Source organism: Neodiprion lecontei, chromosome 6 (genome assembly GCF_021901455.1).
Source record: "Neodiprion lecontei isolate iyNeoLeco1 chromosome 6, iyNeoLeco1.1, whole genome shotgun sequence".
NCBI classification, from domain to species: domain Eukaryota; kingdom Metazoa; phylum Arthropoda; class Insecta; order Hymenoptera; family Diprionidae; genus Neodiprion; species Neodiprion lecontei.
The window spans coordinates 16,451,030-16,463,300 of NC_060265.1; the positions used below are offsets into that span (position 1 = coordinate 16,451,030).

The 12,271-nt window shown below is 40.1% G+C and overlaps 2 protein-coding genes across 2 annotated transcripts; one reads left to right on the plus strand and one right to left on the minus strand.

The window, feature by feature from the left end:
- The first annotated feature begins 2,659 nt into the window (after window positions 1–2,659).
- LOC124295166 lies at window positions 2,660–3,043 on the plus strand. The gene has a single exon (XM_046744055.1). It carries the CDS (start codon window positions 2,660–2,662, stop codon window positions 3,041–3,043), a length of 384 nt encoding a protein of 127 aa, XP_046600011.1.
- Window positions 3,044–11,103: 8,060 nt separating this feature from the next.
- LOC124295167 lies at window positions 11,104–11,985 on the minus strand. The gene has a single exon (XM_046744056.1). The coding sequence runs from the start codon at window positions 11,983–11,985 to the stop codon at window positions 11,104–11,106; it is 882 nt and encodes a 293-aa protein (XP_046600012.1).
- Between the last annotated feature and the right edge of the window lie 286 nt (window positions 11,986–12,271).

The following is a 12,271-nucleotide window of genomic DNA, read 5'->3' on the forward strand; positions in this document are numbered from 1 at the left end:
GTCGCCAATGTTATGTATGAAATAAGACGGGACTCAGCGTTATTCCATTATCAATCGTTTATTTCGGAGCGGTGTTTACATCGTCGCTCCCGAGACGAGACTGCCGTTCATCGAGCTCGGGCAAGACCCACAGGTCTTCGTAGTTTTTAAGAATATAGATATATAGCAGATGTCAAAACGGTTTTTTCGCTCTCTAACGGAGGTTTTTCATACCGGATGTACCCGTCCCATTTTTTGTAAATTATCGTACTTCCGTAAATAGTTCGTAGTGTTGCCACGCACACCCCATATCAATATTAGGTGGCACATTCACTCGCGTCGACGTCAAAAACGGTTTTTTCGCTCTCGAACGGAGGTCATTAGTACCGAATGTACCCGTCCCATTTTTTGTGAATTATCGTACTTCCGGAAATAGTTCGTAGTATTGCCACACACACCCCCTATCAATATTAGGTGGCACATTCACTTGGTTCACTAGCACGATTGAAGATATACGATTTGTCCGGTTGGGCTGGTTTGCTGTTTTTAGGGCTCTTTTTGCGGGTGAATTGTGATGTTTGACACATTTTTTCATTCTTCAAATGTGTAGTTAAGTCTAAGAAATTCGATAATTCCATTTTTTAAAAACCGTTCGATGAACGATCCAAACATCAACTAGGTTATCAGGGCATACTTTCGCATAGGGCGTCATAGAGATCTGGATAGCTTCTACCTCTGCCAGACATATGCACGTATCCCAAAACATCTCGTGCGCGATAATGCAAATTTATTGGTGATCTTCTGTCAAGGTGAGATGAATTTGAAGCACATTTACGCCGATCATGTGAACATCGATACGATCTCTGCTCGGTTACAGTTTCGTTCTCATTAACGAAGATAGCGAGATCAACGCGGGGAGATATCAAAAAGATTTCGATTGCTTTATAAGTATGAATTAATGCCAATGCGTTGAGATACCCGCAGTCAAGTTGTAACAATCAGAGTGTCGACATGAAGAGTGAGCAGATTCGCAAGCAGGTTGGCATGTTACGCGAAATCGCGAAAGCTAGCGAAACGATACGGCATAAACACAAGATGATTCGAAGGTATAAAGATACAAGCGAGCAGGCTATCGAGGAAATGCTGAAGCCTATGGTTGCGCCGCTGCGAGAATTGGTGGATACCTCGAAGCAGCAGATAAAACAGAAAATTAAAACGGAGCCGGGGGATATTTCGGTGAAAAAAGATGAGAAACTCTTTATTTCGGTGAAAAAAAAAATGAGCAACCGAATATTTGGGTGAATGAAAAAAATGAGAATCCGACGCAGACTGCAGACGATACAGATGACTATGGAGATGCTTTTCTCGATATTGAAGACAGTCAAAATAGCTAGGGGAATGAAACAATTGTACCTATGCCAATAACCACAAGTACACCGGTGAGGAGTAGGAAGCTAAAATCGGAGGACTTGGTTTGGCGGCATTTGAAAATGTTCGAGACGGAGGAGCGATCGGATTTGGATGAGAAATATGGTGTTCGACACTCGGTGCAAGGATTGAAGATTGGTGATTCGAAAATAAGGTTTGATACGGATCAGATGCACGTTGACGGTAAAAAATACAAAGCAACACCGGGATTACTTGAATTATTATTCAAAATGTCACCCGATACCGCTATTCTGGTGACTGAGGATAGGAAAAACTATGCTGAAATTACTCTAGCGACCGATGTTCGTAGGCGTGGTTATAAGGCTGAAAAAAGCATTCGCAAAGATGAGAAAAGTGCAAAGTACAAGGACTTTGTCGCTCAATATGTGGGATCGCTGAAAAAGGAAAGTTGGAGGTCTACCGAGCCATAAGATTGCGCGATAAGAGCGGCAGAGTTATGGATCACGTTTACTGAAACGACCCCAATGAAATTATTGACAGACTTCGACTACTTATGGCATCACAGGCGGCCGGAAATACTAGCCATTCCAATGAAATAGTCTCCAGTATTGAGGAGTTGCGCGAGGCTGGGATCATTTATTAGCGTGGGATCAATCCTCAAATTATCATTCATCCATTGACCGTAGAGCAATGAGCATAGACATATTTGGTCATCAGTTGAGGGCGGGTGTGAAAATAAAAGGAATACCGGGTAGTTGTGGGCCTCCGGATGTTGGATTCAAAACCACCGACGATAACCAGTACGATATAGACAGTAAACGATTGTGTAACATCGCCGGTCCACGCAAGGAAAACGATGCCGTTTCTATGAAAGTTCTCAATCAATGTTGTATCCAGAACGATATCAAGGGGGAAATTCATGCCATTGAGGTGCAAATCGCTAATAATACCGAAGAAATTCCAGAGGTTATGCCTGAAAGTATCAAAAGTTTGAGGCGCGATTTGAATTTGATGCAGAAAACTGTCGAAGGCGTGGCATTGTCAATAGTTAAGCAGCATGAAAAAGACAATAGCGGACGAACTTCACAGACCAGCCCGGCGTAATTACCCAAGGCATTTTGTAGATATACGCGGGTTGGATGAGACTTGGCAAGTTGATCTTGTCGATCTGTCAACATACTCATCCACCAACAATGGCCATAAATTTCTGCTTACAGTTATTGATATATTTTCCAAATTTGCCTGGGGCGTATCGATTGAGAGTAAAAATGCCACTGATGTAACAAACGCTATGAAGACTGTGCTTGTGCAGGGGCATGTACCGAAACACCTACACGTCAATCAGAGCAAAGAGTTTCACAACAAAGAATTCACGGCTCTCATGACGCATCATGGTATAAATATGCACTCGACATTCAGTAACTTGAAGGCATCGATATGCGAACGCTTTAATCGAAAGCTGAAAAATAAAATGTGGAAGCAATTTACTCTACGTGGTTCCTACAAATGGCTCGATAATCTGCCCAAATTAATTGAATCTGACAACAACACCAAACACCGTACAATTAGAATAAAGCCGAAAAACGTTATGGCAGCCAACGAAAAACAATTGTATCGAAGCGTGTACAAACCGCGGCAGATCAACAGAAGCAATATCCCGACGGTTATCTTATAGAAAAAGTGCTACCCAAACGTGGTGATCAGCTATACCGGGACAATCTCTTGAAACTATACATACAATGCGCATGCGCGAGTTTTATCGGCTGCTCGGGTAGGCTGGCCACTCCGAGTTTCAGCTGTCAAACTCTGTTTCTGGGGGCGATGTAGTTCATACAAATTTTTGAGGTTAAAATCTCAAACAGTCGAGATAGTGACTCGGAAAGTTGATGCTAATGCTTTTTGAAAATTGGCTTTATTCGACTGAAATGCGAAATCTGTTTAAATGTTGGGTGCTTGGAAGAAACGCAGCAGGTAGGTGGGAATACTTTATTTGATCACTTTTATTAATTCGTACATTAGAAATAACAATGAAATTTGTTTCTGTCAACAGGTGATACGGCCAAAATAATTACATCTCTAATATTTACTGTTATCTGCCTATTCAATTTATCACACGTGTTGGCTATTATATCACATAGGAACACCGTACGAGGTTTAAGAAATCAATAAGAGCAGACACATAGATTTTAAGTGGAAAAAGAAGTAGATAATGTCATTCACATATTCTGAATAAATCGCAACGTGGCAGTACAGCTGATGAGAGAGTAGAGTGTATATGTGTACATGTCGCGTATACAAGAGTCGGCTCGTTACCTGCGCGACGAGATGCGCAGAGTGCTGCAGAATCGTTGCTGCTTTGGCTGTTTTTCCAACACCCTTCCTCAACGATTATGCGCCTTCAATCGATGTTATGTTCGATATCAACCAATTGACATCCTTTTCGATGTTTTTTCAGCTTCACTTCCCAGTGGTTTTGTCATCACATCGGCAATCATCTCGTCTGTCGGACAGTATTGTATATCGATGATTTTCTTTTTAACTAGATCTGTCACGAAATGAAATTTTACGTCTATGTGCTTTGTTTTGTTTTTCGACTCCCCGTTTTTTACCAGCTTGATTGCACTCTGATTGTCCTCGTACATCCGGATCGGCTGTGTTTGCTCTATTCCGAAGTCTTCGAGTAATCTTCGTAACCATAGTAGCTCCCTGCTCGCTTCTGCTATCGCGATGTATTCTGCTTCGCAGGTCGACCAGGCTGTACATGTTTGTTTTCTGCAAGCCCATGCGATTGCTCCTCCATTGTATGGAAATATGAACCCGCTATACGACTTGCTGTCGCTCCTATCCCCTGCCCAATCTGCGTCTGTGTACACTTCAAGCCCTTTACTGTTGCTTGTCAGTTTTAATTTGAATTGTTTTGTACCCTTTAAGTATCTAACAATTCTTTTTGCTTCGTTCCAATCAGTTTCAGTCGGATGTTTGACCCTTTTACTCAATATCGATACACTTGCCGCTACATCGGGCCGCGTGTGCGTCGCCACGTATAGCAGAGCTCCGACGAGTTTCTGATATTCGTCTCCATTAACTATTGCTTTTCCATCACGAGCGATTTTCAGATACCCAGTGTCCAGGGGTGTCTTGGATACTTTTGCGTCCTGTAGCCCAAATCTATCGATGATTTTCTGGATGTAGTCCGCTTGGTCCATGTAGAAAACTCCTTTTGAATCTCTTTCGATGTTTATTCCCAGGTAATTCTTCAATTCACTAAGTCTCGTGAGCGTGAATTCTTCTTCGAGTTCATCAGCTATAGTTTGTATTTCGTTCTCGTCCTCATCAGCGATCAGAAGGTCGTCGACATATACTGCTACGTACTGGACGCCCTTCGAAGTGTTTTTTGAGTACAGACAAGGGTCTGATACGCTCTGTTTAAATTCCATCTTGATGAAGGCTGCATTAAGTTTTTCGTTCCACGATTTTGCCGCCTGTTTTAGTCCGTATATGCTTTTGCTGAGTTTACAAACTAATTCTTTCTTTGCGTTGACGAATCCTTCCGGTTGCTTCATGTAAATCGTTTCTGAAAACTCTCCGTTAAGGAATGCCGTCTTCGCATCGAAATGATGTATCTTCTATTTCCGTTGTGTAGCGATCGTGAGCAGCAAGCGCAACGTTGTTGCTCTTACTACCGGTGCAAACACTTCGTCGTAGTCCGTTCCGTATTTTTGGCTGAAACCTTGCGCTACGAGTCGCGCTTTGTATTTTATCAATCCAGTAACGATGTTTCTTTTTCTTTTGAATATCCATTGACAACCGATGGCCTTTCTTCCTTCTGGCAGGGTGGTGAGTTGCCAAGTTGAATTTTCTTCCATCGATTTCATTTCTTCGTTCATTGCCTTGATCCATTCATTTTTGTCGACTCCGTTCAGCGCTTCGGTTCTGCTTTTTGGTTCTGTGTATTGCATTACGACTCTTCCACTAGGCACGAATCGATCCGGTGGTTTTCCTTTCGTTTCTCTACCTGAAATTCGAGCTCTTGATTACCGACATCATCACCGTTGCCGGGAAAAATGTACTCTTCATCGCTGGCCGGTAACGAATGCTCTAGAACCGACTCGTCAGATAAATCCACTGTTTCTTGCAATTCCTCTTCTGTATCATCCAGTTCCTGATACTGTTAGACTTCGAATTCGTCTTCGAAAGCTATTTCAACTTCTTCGGAGCAATTTTTCTGTTCCTCATGTAGTGGTATATCGGAAACTGTTGTTCGAACGCTTCTTTTCTTTTCTTCGATTTTCTTATTGTCGTTCTTCTTTTCTTCTTTCTTCTCTTCTTTCTTTAAATCGTGTTCGATGACTCTGACATCGCGGCTGATGATCACTTTATTCGTTGCCGCGTTCAGCATTCTGTAGGCCTTTGATTCAGCTGAATATCCCACAAAAGTGAGTAACGTTGCTTTGTCATCTAACTTTCCCCGTTTCTCCTTTGGAACATGAGCATATCCTTTGCTTCCAAATATGTGCAGATGTTCGACGTCGGGTTTTCTGCTATTCCATAACTCGTGTGGTGTCTTATCAACTGCTTTGGACGGCAAAATATTTTGTAAATAGCAGGCCGTGTTGACTGCCTCTGCCCAGTATTTTTTCTCCATCTTTGCGTCGATTAACATACATCTTCCAACTTCCATGAGTGTTTGGTTTTTGCGCTCTGCCACACCGTTTTGGAAGGCTGAATAGGGCGCGGTATACTGTACCTTTATGCCCATTTCAGCAAACGATTCCTGCAGTTCTTTGGTGACATATTCTCGTCCGTTGTCCGACCTAATGACCTTGACTTTCTTCCCGAACTTGTTCTCGGTGCATCTGATATAATCCTTGATGCATTTCACCGCCTCTGACTCGTACCTTAGAAAATACACCTCCGTAAATCGGCTATAATCGTCAATCATTGTCATCGAATACCTTTTTTCGCTTGGTGTTTCATTCTGCATTGGTCCACAGAGGTCTTGTGTGTATTAATTCTAGTACGGATGTTGCTCTAGTCGTTGCCTCTTTTGGTATTGGACATCTCGACATCTTTCCTTTGATACAGCATTCGCATACTTCTCGGATTCCACAATCCTTGATTTTTAAGCCCGTCACCAGCTTCTTCATCTACAGCTTTTTAACGTCCTCAGCGTAGCGATGTCCGAACCTCCTGTGCCAATTGTGTTGACAATCTGCTGTATGCTCATTTTCTTTGACTGCCAATGCTCTGTGGTGAACTCTTACTGCATACATATTAGATGATAAATTTACTGTGGCGACTACAATATTATTTTTAGAAATTTCGCATCGTTCGCCTTTGAACTGTACCGTATGTCCACCTTCTGTGAGTTTTTTCACCGATAACAAGTTTTCTGTCAAATCTAGAACATATAATACATCTTTAATACTTACTTTGACTGTTTCATTTCTCCCATTGAGGCAGTATAGTTCACCTGTGCCTATTCCCAATACTTTTGCGCCTTGTCCGTTGGCAAGAGCTACTTCTTGCATCTTCTTTCGATCCAAATATTTGAAGAAGCTTTCGTTGTTACTCATGTGGCTTGTGGCACCCGAATCGATGTACCAGGCATCCTTTTGACTCGCTGCTTCGTGAACACTGAAGCAAATCGATCCCTCTCGCTTTTCATTTTCTTTCGCCTCATTGGCTTTCTCTCTTTTATCCTTATTGGCCTTCCATTTTTTGTATTTGAAACAATCTTGTTTGAAGTGTCCCGTTTTCTTACAAAAGAAAGACGATTTTTCGGCTTCTGCGTCTGTAATCTTCTTTTGCGATGCTCTCAATGCTGAACCTGAATCCTCTGAATCCGGCATGCCCTTTCTTCTTTCATATTCATCGATCAATTTGCCCTTAATTAACCCTAGTGTTAATTCATCCTCCGGTCTGCTTTCCAACGCGGTAATCAACGTACTGTACGTCTCGGGTAGGCTACTCACCAACATGGCTACGAAAAGATGATCCTTTATTTCCTCCCCAAGCGCTGCTAGCTTATCTACCAAGTCTTGCATTGTAGTTACATGCTCTTCCATATTGCCTGTCTCGCTCAACTTCAAATTGCAAATCTGCCTTAGGAGATAAACTTCGCTTGTCGGCGTCGATTTCTCATGGTAATTCTTTAACGATTCCCATACCTTTTTCGCTGTGGTGTCCTTACGTATGTGGATGAGTTGAGAATCTTCGACAAGCAGCCCAATAATAGCTCTCGCCTTATCGTCCTTTTTCTGCCATGCTGCTGCAGCGGTTTGGTCTGTAGGTTTTTCGGTGCTGACTTGACTCCATAGATCCTCTTTAATGAGCAACAGCTCCAATTTAAATTTCCAAACAGAGTAGTTATCGTTGTTTAGCTTGGTTATGTTCGCACGGAATATATCTGACATGGCTAACCTTAAACTTCCACGTGCATCGAATTTATACTTGATTTTATATTCACTTAATCTGCTCAAACCTCTCCTGGGCCCATAACCTGTTGGCTATTATATCACACAGGAACACCGTACGAGGTTTGAGACATCAATAAGAACAGACACATAGATTTTAAGTGGAAAAAGAAGTAGATAATGTAATTCACATATTCTGAATAAATCGTAACGTGGCAGTACAGCCGATGAGAGAGTAGAGTGTATATGTGTACATGTCGCGTATACAAGAGTCGGCTCGTTGCCTGCGCGACGAGATGCGCAGAGTGCTGCAGAATCGTTGCTGCTTTGGCTGTTTTCCCAACAACACGTACAAAGATCATCACCACTTTCAAGCAACTAAGCAACTTTCTCACTCTCTTGTAATTTCAGGCGGTAATATTGAAGTTTATCACTTTTGAAAATGGGACATTAAACCGAGCGTTCAAGAAATTTAAATATCACACGATCTGTAATCGAACTGTGAATCTTTTTTTTTCGAAAATAGTTCAACAAAATTTACAAATAGTCGATAGTCAATGTATTTTTTCCGATCAATAAATTATTGCTACTACTATTTAAAATTTTTCAATGATTGTCAGAGTTCATTTCGCAAATTTTCAATGATGTTTGATTAAATAAATGAAGTGAACCTAATACTGAAATTGAAAATTCAAGTAATATTAGATTTATTAAAATGATCTCTGTATTTCATGTTAGTGCGATTCGAAACAAAGAAAATCTAATCGGAAGCGTAGAACTCAGGAATGTAGATCACATCCTGTGACACACGTTGAAAATTAAGTTTCTCAAAATGCGCCTTAACGTCACAATTAGCTTCAAGGACAATCATGTTTTAGAGTAATGTCAGAACATTATTAAGAGGATATTGACTTATCGGATTCAAGATTGTGTCCCTTGTTCCATCAAAATAAATGAGTACCCATTTTTAAAGGAAGTTCATGAAGATTTTTTTCCAAATAATGTAATGCGATACAATATCTTGTTCATAATCCTCCGAACATCACCTTGTAACAAGGATGTTTGGAAAGAGTCCGTTTGTTGCAGGAACCATTATGAAATTCTTGGTTTTCAATTCGTGCTACTGAATAACTTCTGCGTTTCAGGTTCCATTTCCAATCTCAAAATGAGATTTTTTTTGCTCCAGACAATTCCAACATGAAATGCAGAAATAATTGCGGTAAATGGAGATTCACAAGCTTTCAGTCTCAGCGTAGGACCCTATAAAGAGTGTAAAATTAAATTTGGTTTCAAGTTATCGTGCAACAAGCTAGCCAGATGACACCGTCAACTGAAATTAAATTCGAAGACATTTTTAACTAAAGTTATTTAACAATTCTAGATTTAGATTGATTCAGTTTGCCTAGCAAAATTCAACCCCACGATCTAATTGAGGACTTGAAAAACTATTTATCTGAATTTAATGCCAAAGAGAGTAAAAGTAAGCTTCAAAATAAGATACCAAATTAAATGGCATAAAGTTTGAAAAACAATGCTGGTCAATAATAATGCTTGAATTACAATGGTGAACAGAATGATTCCTCGGTAAACGAATTGGCGGCAACGGTTAAGTAACAAACTTATCGCTATTGGCTCGATCAAAGTAAAATGATGGGATATTCAGCCATTATCATCTGTAGTATATCCCGCTTTTCAATTTTGCTTCAACTGATGTTAAGAAGGTGGCGATGGCCTGATGAAATCACTCTGGCACCTGATGTCTGACGGAACAACCAGGTTCGATGGTTATAATGATTGCACCGCTCGAGTAACCAGGATCCTTGCCACCTAAACGTTTTGACCATCAGGTGAGGCATGATTTTCCTCGTGTTAATCAAAGTTTAAACTTCGAGCCTGATGAAACAAAAACGAATTTTATCATTGAATCCATGTTAAAATATTGTAATTGTCAAAGATCACGTAATTAGAAATCTACCTGCATGCTTCCATGCCTGACAAACTTAGTCCCGCTTTGACAATGAATTATTTCGTACCTGAAAATATTAGAAGCTATTATTATCAGACAGGATCTTTTGGTATTTTTGGATACAACTAATTTCCAATGAAATGCACAAAACGTAAATCGTTAATGAGACGCATTTTTAGATTTATGTAAATAAAGAATCTCTTCACAATAAACGTTGTTTTTACTCACCTACCTCTGTTTGTCCAGACTCCCACTTGTTAATGACATTTCACATTGAATTTCAGATTTTTTTTTTCAATAAGTAACATCCAATTTCTGTATCATTTGATATTTGCGTCGGTTGAATATTTTCCGATATCGACCACGGTATTGCTGAACGATACTATTCTTCTGTGACAATTCACGCTACGTAAAAATAAACAGCAACATAACCTCAATCCGCGGTTTTATGGGCAAAAGAATTACAGCTCTTGAGTCTTGTCTCATTTTGTGTACGTTGGCCCCCTGCTCAGCAGACGAAAACATCGCCGCGGGGCAATTTTACCGACCAATGAGATTGAATTATTTGGCGCATGCGGATTGTATGTATAGTTTCAAGAGATTGTCCCGGTATGTAAAATGGTTGGGATTCGACAACTCACACAACAGTTGGATAAATAAATCAGACATTTGAATTTGAAAATTGTATCTTTAATAACAATAAAGAAATTTCATACATACACCCTGTTTTTTTTTCATCTTTTCACGTACAACCTGAAGTAATCCTAATACCAGTGTATACAGTTGAATTATGCACTTTTATCAACTTTATTCAACTTTTTTCGTCTTTTTTCAACTTATCAAAAATGATCCGTGCATTGTACATGTAAATACGTATGCTGCAATTCATCATTCAAAACTGAAAGAAACTTGAAAAAACTTGAAAATTTTTCAAAATCACGAAAATCTTCAACAAGAACTAAATTATCCTACTATGCAGATCCATAGAGTTATTACACCTTCTGTTAGTCCCAAGGAAGAGTGTCTGTTTGCCCCGGAAATAAAATTCTTTTATCGTCATGCCAACTCAGTGTAAGTTTTTTTCACACAATGGTACGAACCACATGCTTTTTAGTCACAATGAGGCTCTGCTCTCTATGCGAATTTTTATAATTTAATAGACACTCTGTGTGATAGTTCTTAGCGTCGAAGCTTTGTTAGCTTTTGCACATTTTTGACACCTGGATCTAATACTACCTTACCCCCTTCTTCCTCATCCTCCTTCTCCTCCTTAGTGCTTATCAAGTAGAGTTTTAAACGTACCCCTCTGTGGTGCGTCATGATTTCACCATTGCTTTCATCTTTCATAAAACCCTAACGCTTTTTATTTCGAAGAAGGATACCGTAGACATTATTAGGAGGATAATCTGAGGTATCAAAGGTCATTTTAACATCACGCTTAATGATTTCGTATATGTCTGGGGCATTAAATTGATATATTAAACTATCCACATCTGTATACAATAACTTTGCCTGCTTATCGGTAAAATTGTGCTGGATATAATCACAATGAAACCTGGACAAAATTATTTTAGACAAATCCAGAATGGCCGCACCGGTATATATTGTTATATTGAAATAGACATTCAACCGATTCATCTCGATTATCACCATGTCTCGATCGAATATGTGGCAGCTGTGGAAATTAGGTCTGGCAATCAGAGCCTTTGAACCATCTCGACCACCCCATTTTGTGACTAGCTTGACACTTTTGTGTTCTCGCACATTCTCCATAGTTTTGCCAAACACCGCATTGTTCATCAATTTGTAAAAGTTTTTTTCGAAATCGTTTTTCGATTGCTTTCGCTTGTCAGTATTCAAGTTGATGTATGATTTTAACCACAGAGATTGAGCAAACTTGAGAATTCTATGCGTCTTGTGCAACTTCATGCCCAAATATAAATACTGCTTCAAATTCCGATAGTGAAGTATGTATTTATTTTTGGTCAGAAGCGTTGTGCATAGCTTGACCGTTTTACTACATGGTAGGATAAAATGCTCGGGGCAGAGCGGCAAATCTTTATGCTGTTCGTGTAGCTCTACCGAGTAGTCCAAATCGTCCTTGAGAATGTATCCCACCGACGAATCATCTCGCACACTCATTACATCGATTGCATTATGCTCCCACTCGAATGAACCGCATGGTGATTGCTCACTCATAGCTGCACCATACAGATTATTGACATCCAAATACATTAGGTGGAATTCCTCCTTGCTTTGATCGAAATCACTCATAAATCGATTGTTCGCATCTACAAAGCGATTTGAACTTTGTGCTAAACCACCTCGGCTGCTTTTTCAACAAATAAAACCATTTCGGGGTTATCTAGCAGTTGCAGATTAACACCCGTATGTTTCAACATTGCATCGAAAGCCAAACCCGGGGCAGTGTAATAATGTAGGGGATCTAAATCGTATGTTTGGAAACAACTCCCGCGAAAATTTCCAAAATCATTAGCCAACAAGAGAACATCGGTTTTCA

What these genes read in the sequence shown, in the direction of transcription:
- LOC124295166 (XM_046744055.1), top strand. Translation starts at nt 2,660, where the DNA reads ATGAAGACTGTGCTTGTGCAGGGGCATGTACCGAAACACCTACACGTC.
- LOC124295167 (XM_046744056.1), bottom strand. Translation starts at nt 11,985, where the DNA reads ATGTATTTGGATGTCAATAATCTGTATGGTGCAGCTATGAGTGAGCAA.